Source organism: Stenella coeruleoalba (genome assembly GCF_951394435.1).
Source record: "Stenella coeruleoalba genome assembly, chromosome: 2".
Classification (NCBI taxonomy): domain Eukaryota; kingdom Metazoa; phylum Chordata; class Mammalia; order Artiodactyla; family Delphinidae; genus Stenella; species Stenella coeruleoalba.
Genome location: NC_137147.1, coordinates 67,966,084 through 67,983,385, shown reverse-complemented (window position 1 = coordinate 67,983,385; position 17,302 = coordinate 67,966,084). Strand labels below are relative to the sequence as shown.

The 17,302-nt window shown below is 36.3% G+C and overlaps 1 protein-coding gene and 1 pseudogene across 3 annotated transcripts in view; both read right to left on the bottom strand.

Moving 5' to 3' along the window:
* The window catches only part of PRKD1 (protein kinase D1), a 333,614-nt gene that overhangs the window by 35,935 nt on the left and 280,377 nt on the right, over positions 1 to 17,302 (bottom strand). For both annotated transcript variants that reach the window (XM_079905696.1, XM_079905697.1), the window contains 6 exons: positions 15,827 to 15,950; positions 14,222 to 14,299; positions 11,207 to 11,486; positions 10,089 to 10,141; positions 7,539 to 7,611; positions 4,754 to 4,860 (listed from right to left, as the gene is read on the bottom strand). In XM_079905696.1, the coding sequence (XP_079761822.1) occupies positions 4,754 to 4,860; positions 7,539 to 7,611; positions 10,089 to 10,141; positions 11,207 to 11,486; positions 14,222 to 14,299; positions 15,827 to 15,950 (715 nt within the window). The remainder of the gene's footprint in view (positions 1 to 4,753; positions 4,861 to 7,538; positions 7,612 to 10,088; positions 10,142 to 11,206; positions 11,487 to 14,221; positions 14,300 to 15,826; positions 15,951 to 17,302) is intronic.
* LOC307178060 (thioredoxin reductase-like selenoprotein T) lies at positions 11,495 to 14,207 on the bottom strand (annotated as a pseudogene). Its single transcript has one exon. The product of its transcript is annotated as a thioredoxin reductase-like selenoprotein T (transcript).

Sequence of the window (17,302 nt, the reverse complement as noted above, 5' to 3'; positions counted from 1 at the left end):
TATACATTTTTGGGTTAGTTGCTGCTGTATAACAAAGTGAATCAGCTATAAGTATATGATATTTCCACAGCTATCCTGACTTGTAGCTACTTGTATCTATCTGCTCAAATAGATGATAAACATCCTAAAAGGTTTCATTCATTGTTATATGACCCAGAGGCCCAGTAAATCGCTATGTATCAAAGAAGGAAGTGCTTCAGGGTACTGCTGAATGACTTAATATTTTTATTAATTGAAGGTAAAGGATACTAGGCTTAGAAACTGGAAGAATGATGGCAAAATAGACAAAATTAGGCAAAGAATAACTTGCAGGGAAAGACATTAGGAATAATCGTTTGGTTTTCAGCTGGTTGGTTTGGGTAAGACTGGCACAGCAAAGTGGAGATGTCCTAAGGTCAGAAACAGGAGACTGAAGTGTCTGTGAAAGAACGGAGCTCAAGAGATAAATTAAGGAATGACCTGTGAAGAGATGACAGACAACTCTCTTAAAGTGGATGAGCTCACTCTGGGAATGAGTTCCAGATTAGCATACGTCATTTAGACGAACAGAAGAAGTTCAAGAAGAAGGATGGAGCTAGCAGGGAAGGTGAAACGGGGCCTGATAAGTGCAGGGATGAAGTGAGGAGTGAGATTTAAAAAGGAGCAAATGATCAATGCTGTTGAAGGACTGAGACTAGTCAACTAGGGTAAAGACTAAAATATAGCCAAAGGGTGATAGGTGGGCAGAGGTAGAAGACCAAAGGGCCTTGTATTTTAAGAAAGGTGTGGAAATCAAAGAAAGGAATTTATGAATAAGAATGGAAAGTAGCATAGAGCAGAAATCTGAAGTGTGGCAATATAAAACGTGCTGCAGTTATGAGAGGTGGCAGACATATCGAGCTCACAGTTTGTTATTGCTGTTATTTTGTTTTAAAGTTAAAATGGGAAGAGGACTGCCACACAACAGAGAAATAAGAATGATGGGGGAATTTCAGGAGATAAGTGCAAGGGGATACACTGAATTGATGGCCTGTAAAATTCTTACATATTGTTTCCTACATTTTGTATTCAGCATCTTTACAATTCCAAAATGCTTTAATATACTGTATTATAAACAGAAGCTCTAGTATTGTTCCTTAGATAGATAAGTTGATATTTAAGATAAAGAGGAAAAATAATAGTAAATCAATTAGAATTAAATTCAAAATAGTAAATCAATTGAATATATAGAATTATATTCAAATCAGATAGAATATAATATTCATTCATATATTATATTCAATAATGGTAAATCAATTAAAAATAATAGTAAATCAATTAAGTATTATCCTAAAGCTTTTTATGCATTGTGATACTATGTTAGAAAATAAAAATTAATTTAGACCAAACAAGCCTGTGTTGATAAATTATATTAAATATATCATGCCCACATCACTTATTTTAGATTTTAAGTTTCTAAGCCTTATAAAATGTAATTGCACCTCCTTGTAAAAGTCAGTTTTCTGTGACACCCTTAATAATCGTAAACTATCTTTTTATTCTTATTTTGTTGACACGAATAGAAAAAACAGTAATTTCAAATTTACCTTTTTAAAAATCAAGATACAACTTTTAAAATAATATAAATAGGATCTTCTGGGAATTTTTGAACCAAGTTTAACGTCTACATTAATTAACATTCTTCTGAAACGTAATAATAATAATGAAGCATTTAGAGATAATGAAAATAGCTACTCGAAAAGATATAAATAAGGGATAACTATGCCAAAAGATTCACACTTGCCTTAATTTTCCAACTATTCAAAGATATCTAAAGAGCTTGGTTTTCCAATGACTGAATCAGACTTTGGAAAGCCTTCACATAGGTTATGTAAAGAAGATGAAATAGAAAAAGAAAGAAGTCTACTTTTTTGCACATTCTGCATTTATACAACTTTGAAGTTTTCTATAAGCTAAGGTTTTTTGTTTTTTTTTTACAAAAACAGAAACAAATCAAAATTCGACCAGAGGACTAACGGAACTGCATGAGGGGAATTTTCTCCCATCAGTCATTTCGGCCCACTTGATCCCCTCTGGAGAATCAGAAAGAGGAAAGGGATGGGGCAGAACTTGTCAGACTCCAGGTATAACCATAAGCCAGGAAAACAGCTTTCATAAGCTACAGACCACAGGGCAGAGAATACCAAATGCTTCTGGGTATCACTTTTATATCCAGAGGGACAGAATTCTGTTCCTCAAGATTAGTAAAAGAAAACCCTCCCCACCATTCAGCTGATTTCAATCATGGTACTTTTCCTGAACATATCACTTAGTGAGTCAGAACCCTTCCCTTATCGCTTGCCTCATTACCATTTTGTCTTTTCAGGTTCAAAAAATGAGTTCTTTCTTTTGAGAAGCAATATAAAACAGGGGAATGAGGGATTTCAAAGAACGAAACACACACAATCCTTCTTAACTAACCAATTAACCATTAATAGAAAATAGAGTCTGGACTTCTGCTACCTGGTTGGATACTATGTAGCAATATGTCTTCTTATGTGACAGGAGGATGTCTCTGTACAATTTTAATTCAACAAACATTCACTCAACAAATATTTGCTAAATACCTAATGTTTGTAAGGAACAGTCTCTGGTGTTTGGGATACAACAAAACAACAATATTCTCCCTCCTGAAATGTATATATTCCAGTGGAGGGGCTGGGGTAGGGGATGGGGAAAGAAACCCACAGCAAATATAATAAATGAAATTCTGTAATAGGCTAGAAGATGATAAGTGTCATGGGAAAAAGAGGACATAGGTCAGAGTAATTTTTGAGGAACAAGTTTGAAACAAATGTCAACTTTTGATAAAGTATGAACTCCTGAACCTCATATATTTATGCCAAGCCTTAATAAGACTCCTTATACAGGTTTTGTAATTAAAAATTCTACACGTAAGTATGTTGCAAACATCAGACTAGAAGTAAGCCTGAGTAATACAATTTAAAGACTCGTGACAGGAAGGACTTGTGTGTTTTTGTCCCCACTGTATCCACTGAGCCTGGAACAGTGCTTAGCTCATGATATGTACTCAATAAATATGAGTTTGATGAAGCAAGTGAAATATGGTTGGGGACAATGGGGACGAGTGATAAGTGATGAGGATTCTTGAGATTTCAGGCCATAATATAAGAGCTGCTCAAACTCTTCATATGCTCAAGGGGCAGAATTTGACTTTCAACCTAAGCAAACTCTTTTTTCACATTACAATGGAATTTTTGCCAAATGTATGTTTACTGCATCTCAGTTGTTGATTGCAGCTACTCTTCTGCAAAGGAGATGGAGTCGGTTTATGATGTATTTTATTTTTCTACCTTACTACAGAGTCAGCAGCTGATAATGTGTTGACAGGCTCAGGAAAGCCAATTAAAGGGCTATACACAGAAAATTAGACCTTCCTCTGCAGCTGCAATAAAATGTAGAAAGATATAACCATCCATGTTAACTGGGAAACTCCTCTTACGTCCTGAAAGGAAGGATAAATGTCTTATCCTTATGCCAACTGTGGCAAGCTGCAAAGGAGTCTGCCTTCAGGACACTATGTGAGGGTGGAGACCAGGACAGCAGGGTCCAAGTGTGGAAAGGTGTCATTTGCAGCTCAATGCGGCCAAATTAAGAATAATTAAAAAAAAAAGAATCTGATTAGCAAGGACTAAGCTATGAATCTATGAATTGTCAGCTTAAGATCTGTAGTTATCTTCTTCCAAGAAAGCAGAGAACACTGTGGTAGTTCTCTGTGTTACATTAGTTGTCCAAAGGCACAAGAACACCATCTTTAGAAAATATGAGTCCCAGAAAAGTTTATGTCATTTTTTATGTACAGCAGCAATTATTTTCAGTTGTCTGTACACATGAGCTCCTTTAGGGCAGAAATCATATCTTTTTCAACATTTTATTGTATAAACTCAATAAATAGCAGTTACATGAAACAATAAATGAAGAAATGTAATCTGTTTTGCTTTGCTAGCAATGTTGAAATGAAAATTATTCAATAAAATTAAAAATTAGAAATTATGATCAGCTTGGATGACAAGTAGAGAATTATGGAAGTTATATAAAAATGAGCACTTTCAATGGTCTAAATTGTCTAGACTAGATAGCTAAGTTGACCACATTTAGCAAACAACTGCTCCATTTCCTTTTGATCTGCAGAAAAAGTTTTAATAGTTATAGAAATTATATATATCACATAATACCTTTCATTAACAAATTCTAGCTTTAAAAAGGGACTGGCTTTAAAAATGAGAAGAGTTAAGGAACAGTCTCAATATTAAATAAAAGGCTTACAGTGAGACACAAAGAGGACATTAATAAGACCAAGATCATGTATTCTCGGACATGTATTACTCTTTTACCTGATATGCTGACAGCTACGTACTCAATTCATATAATTATCACAGCATAAAGGAGGAATGTTTATGAAGGCAAGTTCATTGATAATGTAAAACAAAATGGTCTCAGCGTGCCCACTATGAGCAAATGCTGAAACATTACCCATTTAATGAGAATTAATAATACATTAAAACCTAGAAGTAAGTACATAAGAAAAATAAAAAAACGCTGCCTAGACTCAGGAAAGATACTACACAGGCTGCAGTTTGATGCTTGATCTGCCTTTTCAGTTATTTAAAAATGTTCCTAAATATCTATGCCACAGATATTTGGATAACTTTTCTTTGTTTTGCAGAAGTTGAGGGGACATTTTATAGCCCCTACATAAAAAACAAAAAAGTACCTGAAGAATTGCAACCTCATTACGAAGTTGGCTTTCTTGTTTCGTTGGAAATCTTAACTTGTCAATGATCTTAATAGCTACATCTCTTCCTGTTTTACGATGTTTTCCTTTAAAATAAAAAAGAGAAATATTAGCATAATCTTATTATATATCATCTCTATTAAAGAATACCAGAATTTATAAAAACCGTTTGGAATTATAAAAATGCTTTACTGAATAAATTAACATTTCTGATGAGCACCGACTTATATCCATAAAGATTTCACTTCTTAGCTTCATTTTCTACATCAAATATGCACTATAAAATTAGCTACAATTTAGAACACAAAAGAATTAGGACATTAAAAGCTATTTGCATGAACAGCCTGATATTTTCTTGTAAAATATATGTTTTAGAAACAGGATATTGAGCTACTTGATATAGAAAATATTCATACCACGGGCAAAAGTCCTCTCCTTAAGAAAGTATAATCTTAGGGCTTCCCTGGTGGCGCAGTGGTTGAGAGTCTGCCTGCCGATGCAGGGGACACGGGTTTGTGCCCCGGTCCGGGAAGGTCCCACATGCCGCGGAGCAGCTGGGCCCGTGAGCCACGGCCGCTGAGCCTGCGCGTCCGGAGCCTGTGCTCCGCAATGGGTGAGGCCACAATGGTGAGGCCCGCGTACCACACACACACACACAAAAGTATAATTTTAAAGTCCTAAAAAACGAATGTATGTTATAATGGAACAAATGAAAGTCTTGGCTCTGTCCCTTATTAGCTTCATGATCTTGAGCAAATCACTTAAGCTTTCTGAGCTCCTCATCTTCAATGGTAGGGTTGTTGTGAGAATTAGGTGTAATAAGATACGTACAGTACACAGAGTGCCCAGATAACTATACACACTCAAAAATACGAATTATCATCATCATCATCATTGTCATCACCTGACAGTCCCTTTACGTATATCACATCCCATTTAATTCTCACAAGTTTTCTAGGGAATCACAGGGTACCCTCAAGCTTTTAACTCCTACACTACTAGATTATAGAAGGCATAGAATATAGGAATGCTAATTGAATTTGAAAATGAACCTAATTATTCATTTTTTTGGTCACATACAAACTAACTTGAAATTCCATTATTTCTACATTTGGTGTAAATCTAGCGTTCCTTTCCCCTACATCCCACTTTCACTATTCCTTCCAACTCCTTCCAGAATACTTCCCTTCCCAACTGACAAAACTATTGTCTTGCTTTCATGTTCTCTACTTTCTTCACATCACTTTTTAACTCTTTGACTCGCTGCAATCTCTATTCCAATGCAGACTTTTATTGCATCTACTGTCTTCAAGGTTGCAGCTTCTTTTGTCTCTATGCTTCTGTCACTATGGCAACTGACCTCTCTTCTGTAACTTTTCTTATCTGCCTCATCCCATATGTGTCCAGCCGTAACATTTTTTTTTTAACATCTTTATTGGAGTATAATTACTCTACAATGGTGTGTTAGTTTCTGCTGTATAACAAAGTGAATCAGTTATACATATACATATGTTCCCATATCTCTTCCCTCTTGCATCTCCCTCCCTCCCACCCTCCCTATCCCACCCCTCTAGGTGGTCACAAACCACTGAGTTGATCTCCCTGTGCTATGTGGCTGCTTCCCACTAGCTATCTATTTTACGTTTGGTAGTGTATATATGTCCATGCCACTCTCTCACTTTGTCACAGCTTACGGAGGCCTTTTCCTATGCCTGCTCCTTCACTGTTGGATGTTACAAATTACCTGGTACCTGCTGGTTTCTCTAACCTCATTTCTTATCCCTGTTTCACCTCCACACTATATGCAGTTATGTATATTTACTATTCTTTATATACCATGATTTCTTTGCATGCAATTATTACACTGCAGAAGAATTTTCTATGTAGTACTTGGTCTCCTCTATTATATAGTTATGCCTTAACAAAAAGCACAATGGTTGCTGACTTGATAGATTTTCTATCAAAAAAAAAATCTGTGCATTTTGTAAGAATCAAAATTACTTTTAGAGTAGAATTTAATTAGCTTTTAAATAAAAAGCACAATATTATACTATGATAAATAATATTGAATGAGACATTGTGATTATTTCAGAGCACCCTAACTTCACCAAAAAAAGATAATCTGTTACTGATTATATTAAGGAAATGAAAGTTATGATGTCATTTTATAGGGCAGGTGAAACATTGATATTAAATCTTTCTTAAAGACTTGAAAAATGTCATTGAACTGGCTAGAATCAAAAACAGCAGAAGTTTTAACTAAATTCACCAAATAGCTTGACAATAAGAAAAAGGTAAAAATTCAGTATTTTACTTCAAAAATGTAAAAAATGCAAACCTTACCAAAATACATAATATTATTAAAGATGTTAGAATTAAAGAATTTTTGAATGGACTTCTATAGCATTCTGATCAAATATGCTAAGAGGAAAAGGAATCTTTATGATTACAGCTGCCTTGTTTCTCAATATTTTGTCTAAATAAACCAATATTTAACCAGTATAGTGTATAGAGTTTGTCAATATTTAAGCAAAGGTTTGTTGATATTTAGTAGTAGAAAAATTTCTCTTTCAAAACAGAAAGGTACCAAATTTCCATTTAGTGACTACCTCAAGAGAAATTTCTAAAGAGGTCAAACACAGAGAGACATACATAAAAACGTATCTACATATAGGTCCTTTATATTTTTCTTGGAGATACTACTTTTCTAAACAAAAAATGCTAAAACTTTAAATTAATAAAAATACTTAGTGAATTAACCTACCTCCATAAACAATTCCAAACTGCCCAGAACCCAGTACCTCATCAGGAAAGATCTGATAAACTGTGCTGATGTCCTATAGGTGCAAGTCCAGAGGAAAACAAACATGAAGTGGAACAAAAGATTAGTCCTAATAAACTCTATAATTTTATTAAATATATCATTAACACTGATAAATATTTTAAACATAAACAATTAAAATTTAAATGCTAGATGAAATCTACAATATAACTATATTAAAAACCCAGTCTTCAATTTAATGTAATACTGTAATGTTGGACAACTATCCTAATCTTAAGCAGCAGAAATTTTCCAATGTTCAATTATATAGGTTTCATTAGAAAGAAAAAAGACTTAAAACTCTATGTCATTTACATACATAATGTCAGTATTCAAAAAGTGATTTGCTTATTTCAATCGTTATTTAGAAATCTCACATTAAATAATCATGGTTCCCAAGCATATGTCTGTGTGAGTCCTGATTCCAACCATTTCATTCTTTATGGCTAAAATGCTGTGGCTGCCTCTTTATCAATCATCCACATCCACATGAATTTAAACTGAAGGAAGAGGGGGCTGAATCCCTGTGAGTGAGCCAGAGACACCACAAAAAGATGACCATCCACAATGAAATTCTCATCTGTGAGGTAACCACACTCTTCTACTTTTACCACTTCTGGAGGTTAACAAGTCTCCAAATGTCTACTCTTTCCTCTTTGAAATAATAATTGCTAAGTAAAGCATTCTGTTTTAGATGACTACGCTTAGTCTGTGATTTTGATGACCACACTCATGAAAGCACAATGTAATACTTTTTCACTTTCAGTATTCCTATGACATCCTATGGAATTTTCTGCCTATCCTCCACTCTTGTACTCTTTGTCCTTTCAAAAATAAAAGTCCTGGACTTCCTTGGTGGTGCACTGGTTAAGGATCCGCCTGCCAATGCAGGGGACATGGGTTCGAGCCCTGGTCCGGGAAGATCCCACATGCCGTGGAGCAACTAAGCCTGTGCGCCACAACTACTGAGCCTGCACTTTAGAGCCCACGAGCCACAACTACTGAGCCTGCGTGTCACAACTACTGAAGCCCGCGTGCCTAGAGCCTGTGCTCCGCGACAAGAGAAGCCACTGCAATGAGAAGCCCGCGCGCTGCAACAAAGAGGAGCTCCCGCTTGCCACAACTAGAGAAAAGCCCACGTGCAGCAACGAAGACCAAACGCAGCCAAAAATAAATAAATTTTTAAAAAAACAAAAATAAAAGTCCTTTTACATCACATCCTACCCTCTGCATATTCCATACATTGCTATCCTTTCCCTTTGTCCTTCCCCCAGAAAACAACTACAAGTTCTATCCTGTGATCCCTTCAGAGTATCCATGGTTCAGAGTTCAAGGTTGTCTGAAGACAAGAAAATGAATTAATACTACTCCAGTATTCTGAGTCCAAACTACTACTCCATCTTTCTCTGATAGCTCAATGGCCACCCAGAATTTTCAGCCAAACAGGGTGGAATCTAGAATTTCCCAAGAGGCTTATAGGTAGATCAGTATTTCCCAAAGTCTTCTCTGGCTAAGCAAGAACAACAGGAACCTTCAGGTCTTTAGAAATCTAGCTCATGATTGACAGAACAAGAATATGTCTAATTTTCATTACAAAGTTTCCCTAATTCTCTCAATCATATTTGGTTTTCAGTTTACTTTATGCCAATGTAGCAAAGGTTGCCAAGCTATGCTAGTGATGAATCGAGTTTCATGGAGTTTATTCTTTAAAAAATAGACTCAGATCAGTGTAAGGCTACAAACTTTTTCCTTTTGGTGACAGGTATAGCAGTCAAAATAGAGGGAAAGATCGAGTCACAGGATGAGGTAGGAAAGGCCTTATTACTTTTGGGCTGCTTGCTCCAGTGACAAAGTATAACCAAAAGAAGCAAACATATGACAGAGTGTAAATTATTTCATAATATGTATGATCTACAATTTTCAAAAACTGAGCTGAAAGGATGGAGTTATGTGGCACAGCTGACTAGGGTGCTAGAATGTGGATGCATAAAATCTGATTTATGCAGCTTTCTGAGGTCTCCTTGTTAAGTACAAGTGATTGTAAGAGTATATGCAGCTCCTTGTCATACGACAGCACTTCTGGGTAGCAATCAAGGAATGAGAATAGGACATGTTTAAGCTATTCATGCAACTCAAATAATTTATTTCATTTTATCTGGTATTACATAGTATCAACCATTTAAAATTCCAGTATCAAGATGCGCAAACACGTGAGAAATCAGGCACTGCATGATAACTGTTTATCTGAGATGAAAAGTAGGTATTTAACTTTCCACCCTGCAGAACAGATGATAGAAAATCACTAAGAGAATTGATACAATGTAATGTTTCTAAAATTTTATAGAAGAAAAACATCCAAAAGGACCCTATTTTATTTTCTAGAAAACACTAAAAAATTAAAATTTCAGATCAATAAAAATGTACTTTATGATGCTCTTATTTTCAAATAAAGGATCACAGTAGCAAGTTTTATATTAGTAGGTACACACTCACCACATTTTCTTGAATCTGGGAATTTGATACCGAAATACTCAGAGAAATATCTCCTGGAAATACATGTTCAAAAATACACAAAATAAGTAAGAGAGATAATAGCAAAACAAGTAAATACATGCTTATTAATCAAGCTGCAGGGCTGTTTTAAAACCATAATGATTAGACTTTTCTACAAAAATGTCTATTAGAATGTTTCTTTCCTTTTACAGTTACAGATTTACTCTGTACTTGGCTTTGAAAAATAATAATATTTTGTCAGTTTAGAGTTAGGAGTCGTAAAGACTTGGGTTCAAATACTGGTGTGCCATGTCGTAACTCTGGTACAAGCTGAGACAACTTAATGTCTCTAGGGCCTGATTCCCTCACCTGTAAAACAGGCTAACCATTAACATCCAACTATTGGGGTTATTTTAGGCATTAAAATAGAGACCTCACATAAAATGCTTAGCACCCAACTAGGCATATATATTCTATTAATATGTATATTGGTTGTAGAGATCAATTAAAAAGTTGTGATAGATCATTAGATAACACACTGTGATGTGAAAACAGAGGGCTTTTTGCCATAGGCTTCATTATTAATAGCCATTATAAGATTTTAAGTTGCATTTTAAATAGATACTCCTCTAAAATATCTTTTAGAAATTCATCCTCAATACTTGATCCTGTTTGCATTTTGGTAAAATTTATCTCCTTCTACAATGAACAGAGGTTTCTTCCTGGGATAAAATGATCAAGAGCTTCCAGGTACTCTGCACACTAAGCGTCCTGCCCGGAATAGCATATTAGGTGGTTTTGAGGACATATGTTAACTCACATTTGCAAATGGCAAGACCGGCATTCCAGGTCAAGCTCAAGCTGACTAGATTAGTTCTTCTTTTATGACCAACAGCTCTAAGTTTCTGCTATTGCCTAATATATTGGGTTGACATGCATTTGTTCAGAATTTTAATGTAAAATGAAAAATAAAATAGGATCATTTAATGAATGACATACCTTAGTATGTGCAGCAGCAGCTTTTATTTGGAGACCCTATGTTCGCCAATAAAATAAATCATCCCCAAAGAGTCTCTCTTCACCTGTTCTAAAGATAGTCAGAAAACTAGCAGACTCACTGTGCACATTGGTTCCTGAACCCACGGAGGAACCCTTGGGAATAACGGGCATGAGGGCATGCCGGATCGCCATCTCCCACATCCTGGCCACATCTGCACCAATGCCACTGGTGACGACACTGCTACTTGGTGGTGGGCTGGAGGGATTGACCACATTTTCTCCCACATAATACACGACGTTTGCTGTAGTGATCTCAAAACAGTGAGGATTGGCCCCGTTAGGGATTAAAGCGGATGGTTTTACTGGTTCCAGAGATAAAATTTCTGATAAAGGAATTTCCTGTGGAAGAAAGAGTGTGTTAAACGCAGTTTATCAAAACTATGTAAACTTTCAAATAAAATTCATGCCAGGGACATGTGAGAAATGGCATTACAATCAGCCATCAAATGGTTTAGTAAGACACAGAATATTACTAAGAAAAATACAAAAATATCTTTAGTAGGGGAAAAGTTATCATCTCCTTTCTACAGAAAAATGCAAGTGACTTTTTTACTATGTTCATGTGGTAAGAATAAGTATGAATAAGAATAATAATTTTGAATCTGCATCAAGATCTAAGACTTGGAATGTAAATGATAATTTTTATAACGGTGAGGTAAAATCACGACCCTTTTGAAATGCCTTTGGGTATGTGCAGCTGTTTTTAAATTTCAACTATTCTTTAAGGCACTGAAAATGAATCATACAATTTGATTTGATCGATGTTAATATAATAATATAGCCACATGAATAGTTTTAATGAGAAAAACCACAGACAGTGATTTTAAGAGTAGTTGCTTTTTGTTTGTTTTGTTTTGTTTTGAACTTACATCTGCTTAGTTTTTTATTGAGTTAAGTATAAAAGCCCAGCTAATCAACTCATTAAATTGACAGTCAAGGCAGGACACTTGAACTACATTAACAGGATTTAAAAAGTGGTTGGTCTTTTAGTAGCTCTCTGGTAATCCCACACGCGCACACACACATACACAAATTTGTACAGTACTCTGGATATAGGATTTCCCCCCATAATCTTATATAATGTGCTGTTCACAATCTGCAGTATTTTGAAAACTATATAAATTGGACATGAGCAAATTAGAGATGTCTGATAAACTCTTATAAAGTATTTGGGAACTTCAGCTCTAGTCCTGAAAAGATCAATTTTAACCTATAAAAAAGGAAAATTCATATAAAATCACAAGACTTAACAGACATCTTTGAAAAAAAAAATCAAATTGCAACTCAGTTTTCTACTTTTTCAAATATGACCGAGAGAAAAAGAAGTACAAGTAGTAATGTCTGCATTTTTTAAAAAAACTATTAACCGAGTGGACTTGGGGAAGAAAAAAAAAAACAAACTATACAGTATTATTGCACTCCACGAATGTGCAGAATCCCAAAATGTGCCAGCACTGAAAAACTGCCTTGTGTTGAGGTTTTCCAAGAGGTACAACGAGCCTGCCAAGAAAGCATCTGGTCTGTACTAACGGCTTGCTGTCTTTAGTACAGGCCTTCACAATGTCACTCATGCTGCTCTTGCAAAAATCCCTTAATGTAAAAGAGTATTCAGTGCTGATAGGTGGGGCTATGATCGATGGTGTGGGATTGAATCCATATGCACATTGAACTTCATTTCATTGTCAAGAATTTGAACAAGCTGTTGCATGGATGGAAGGTGACCAGATTCCAGCTTAGACCACACAGGTACATCATTCAAAGTTATCTCAAATGCACCTGTTAACATACACTGGTTCTCAATCATGTTGCTCAAGAAGAAGACCATCATGCATGCAGAGACCTTATTTTCTTGGCCTCACTGCCAGATGCTAGGAGCCTGCATGCCAAACAAGGCAAAAGGATCCTTGCCAACAATTATTAAGCCTAATTACTAGGCTAGCTTGAAGACCGACAGGAAAGATGCTATGTGTCTATATATTGGTTGAGGGAGGTAATTCTCTCCTTCAATGAGAATGCCTGGGTACCGCTAGCTAACAATCCGCGTGTACTCCTAAAACACCCACCTATAACCTCAGGAAACACAAATCTCGAACTTGAGCAGCGGCCCCGTGGTGTACTGCATCTTTAATCTCTTGCCAGGCACGCCTCCCAGGTTGGCCAAGGCACAGCTCTGGACCACTGCTGACGCCGCCACCAGGAGAAGTAGCAGAAGCCTCATCTTAAAACAAGCCAGCCATTTCGGCCGCCCTCAGACTCTAAAAAGTAGTTGCTTTTAAGACAATATAGATACTAAAAAAATTAATCACCACACTGTCTTCCAGGAGGTACAGAGTGACTAAGAAATAATAACTTTTAAAACAAATTTTTAATTGAAAAGTTAATGAGGTCTCCTTTTTCTGTTAGATCTGTGTAAAGGGGCCATGGAGAACGACACCAACTTTGCCTGAGCCTGCATTAATCTTGAAGGAGCAAGTATATACTGTCTTCAGTATGAACTTCTTTTGGAACCGTGTTTTACTGGGTGATAACGTTATATGACACCTGTATTATTTCATGTAGAGAGACAGAATGAAAATAGCTGACAAATCTTTTTCTAGAGGAAAGTGTTCCTTGTGAATATTGACAATACATGGAGAAATCATAAAATGTTTCTTAACCCCCAGTGACGTACGGCAAGGCTACAAATGCAAAACAAAACAAACAAAGTTGGATAGAACAGATTTCAGGAATTTACTTTTCGCTAATCTTCTGTGACCTTGAATTTTCTAGTTAAATCACACATCTCTGCTAAAATAGTCAGTTAAGCTTCTTCTCTCCCCCTCCCGCTCCTGCCCCACCATCACATGGGGCCAGAAGTATTCCACAGGGATCTTTGAAATTCACAGATAACTAACATGGGGTCACAACCTGATTCCCCCCAAATGTGTAAACTACAGAGAAGAAAAAATATCCCTTGGAGCAAGCTCCAAAAGAGTCATGTCTGTTGGATGTATTTTGTCTTTCTGATACTCTACATTCCCATGAGAAAGAAAGAGGGGGTGTGAAACTTCAGTCAAGGAAAGAGCCACCCTTACCTTGTAGTACCTGCTTCCTGTGTCATTTTGAAAGAGGGTAATACATTTGCTATCCAATCTCCAATAGTGCCGTTTCCGCTGAAACAGAAGTTGGATTTAGTATCTTTTAAAAACTTAAAAAGTATCCAAGATAGATAGAAATCAAAACATTTTCCCACTGGGGACATCAGACTCGATGGTGGAAAGTGCATGGGCTTTGGACCAGGAAGACTGACACTCAATTTCAAGACTCTAGAAGATGACTACTCAGCAAATGTGTGGTGAGTTTCTGTGTCTACATCCGAGAGTTATGAATAATAAAGGAGATGATGTGTTAGCACCCAAGCGGTGCCTGGCACTTACTGAATGTATAGTAAATAGAAAACTCCATTTTAAAATTTATTTGATGGCTTGAAGAGCTAAAAGTGGATTTGTAGCTGTAATAAAATAAAAAGGCTTAACAGGAGATACAATATTTATATATTCTTATTATTTTAGAACATAAGGCATGCCATGCTGATCCAGCCAGGTATTCTGGCTTCCATTAGAGATGGAAGAGCTCTGACTGTTACAGCAGAACTAAAGAATGTTCTGTAGGATGGCAAGGTTGACTCCATGGCATCAACTTAACAATACCAGGAGAGTGCATCAATAACTCGATTCTCTCTTAAGCTCACTGCAGATCTAAACTTCTATGATTTGGTGATCAGGTCCTTGTGTGTCTGTATGTGTGTATGTGTTTCTTCTTTTTAGGCCAAAATGCCCTAATACTATTCTTGGTCTCTTCCACACCTATCTTAGACCAGTCAAATACACTAAATATGCTTCAAATATTTTACCATGTCTAGGAAGGACTGGATAGTATTCAGTTGAGTCCTACAGTAAGTCATGTAAATCTCCCTCCAGAAGGGAAGGTCGAGATTATAGCTAGAGTGATTAGGTTATAGATGTCCATTTATCTAAAAAAAATGATAGGAATCCTATAGCTAGGGGGTGATGAGGAAAACACTACCAATAGCTGAGAAAGAAGCTTAGCACTAAATGTCAATTAGCTTAACTGAAACATACATCAAATTTTTTTCTCTCTTACACACAAACTCATTCATCAACTATTAGGAAAATAAGAAGTAATGAACTACTCAGACTATATGAAAAAATTAAAATGTGTTGTCTTTTATCTAATAAAATATAGGATTCCTGTATTTCTGAATAGGTCAGTTTTTAAGTGAACACCTAAGGATTTAAGAAGTATATAATAGTTATCATCGTTTCTTCTCTCCCTAAAATGCAGTTTTCAAAAAAAAAACCTGAATCACAGAGGACTTCTCTGAAAGCAAGCCTGTAAAATGACAGGCAAGACATTCAAGTTGTTTGGAAATCATCTCAAGTAATGGAGGGAAATGAGTGTTTCCCTGAGATTGCTGTCTACACTTTTTTCTAACTCCGTTGTTAGCTCAACTACTTGGGACACTCAGTGACTGTGAACGTGCTCCCCCAATCTGGTGCCCTGCCTGCACTGAGGTCTGCTCCTGGTAACCCAGACATCCCACAGTGTTGACAGGGCATCAGCACCTCCTCTAATTAAAGCTTGCAGGGCAAGAGAAAACTTCTTGCTGTGGATCTTACCAGTGTGTCCTTGCTGGTGTAGTGGACCATCCATCCTTCTTTCATCACCGTGCTGCTTTTCCTCTTCGTGTGTTTGACAGACTGCACTACTCTCATGAGTGGGATATTGTTGCTTGTTGATGGACTTGAAAAGTCAAAATATTTTAGGGAAGAAATGTTTTTAGATACCGATCTTTTTTTCCTGCATAAAACCTTATTTCAGCTATTTCAAAGTGAAAGTCAAAAAAAAATTTCATATTCCATTTTTAGTGAACAGTACTGCCAGAGTACCCTAGTTCAGAATCTGGATTACTCTGAAGGGTGATAGGCGCTTGATATGTACACCTTAACAATCCCGAGGGAGGATAATAAGCTCCTCGGTTTTCAGGTTGAAGTGCATGGTGCTCAGTTTTGGGGTGAACATTGGGTAGATTACAGTTTTAGTGTATTGAGGCCACAGTATTCAGAATCACACGTGAACGCTTGCTTGCTACATATTACAGCCATAATATTAATCGTTTAGAGATAATATCAGTTACTGTGAATTTCAGTCTCTCTCTGGATAATTTCACAAAAATTAGAATCTGCTGTTGAAACTGTCTTTTAAACAACTATTGCTCATGGAATTATGCCCATCCTTCATGTCTTTCTTTCTCTGTCTTTTCTGTCTCTGTGTCTTCCTCTCTCCTTCACTGCCCCCAACCACAGGCCCACCTGCCCACACCAATCTTTTGATACTAAAGAAATGTACACCTTTGAAAGACGGTGGGGTCATAAGACTAATATTTTCCAGTATTTAAAAAATATTTTTCATGCTATTGAATGGAATAAAATCCAATTATTTTATTGCTCTCCTCTCATGAACAATTTCAGTCAGTCAATGAATATGGTATTTGTAAAATGGACACAAAAGTTTGAATACACTTTATAACATAAATCAGAGGTCTGGAAACTATTTTTGTAAAGAGCCAGGTAATACATATTTCAGGCTTTGCAGAATACTTAACTTTGTCATTGTGGTGCAAAAGCAGACATAGCCATAGCTATGAACGGGCCTGGCTATGTTCCAATAAAACTTTATTACAAAACAGACAGCAGCCTGATTCGGGCCATAGTGTGCTGACCACTAATATAAAAAATGGGGATCATCTACAAATCAAAAAGTACAGATAATTAGATGACAAATATGAAACTCCACACACTTCTGAAATAAAATCAAGAACAGTAAGGTCCAGACGTATGTGATATCCGTAATAGGGACCAGCTATAAAAATAGATGGTGTCAGGGTGGGAGGGAGGGAGACGCAAGAGGGAAGAGATACGGGAACATATGTATATGTATAACTGATTCACTTTGTTACAAAGCAGAAACTAACACACCATTGTAAAGCAATTATACCCCAATAAAGATGTTAAAAAAAAAAAAAAATAGATGGTGTCCGCTGAGGTTGATCCCTGATCTCTGTATGTGCACACAATGAGCTTTTTTTTTTTAAC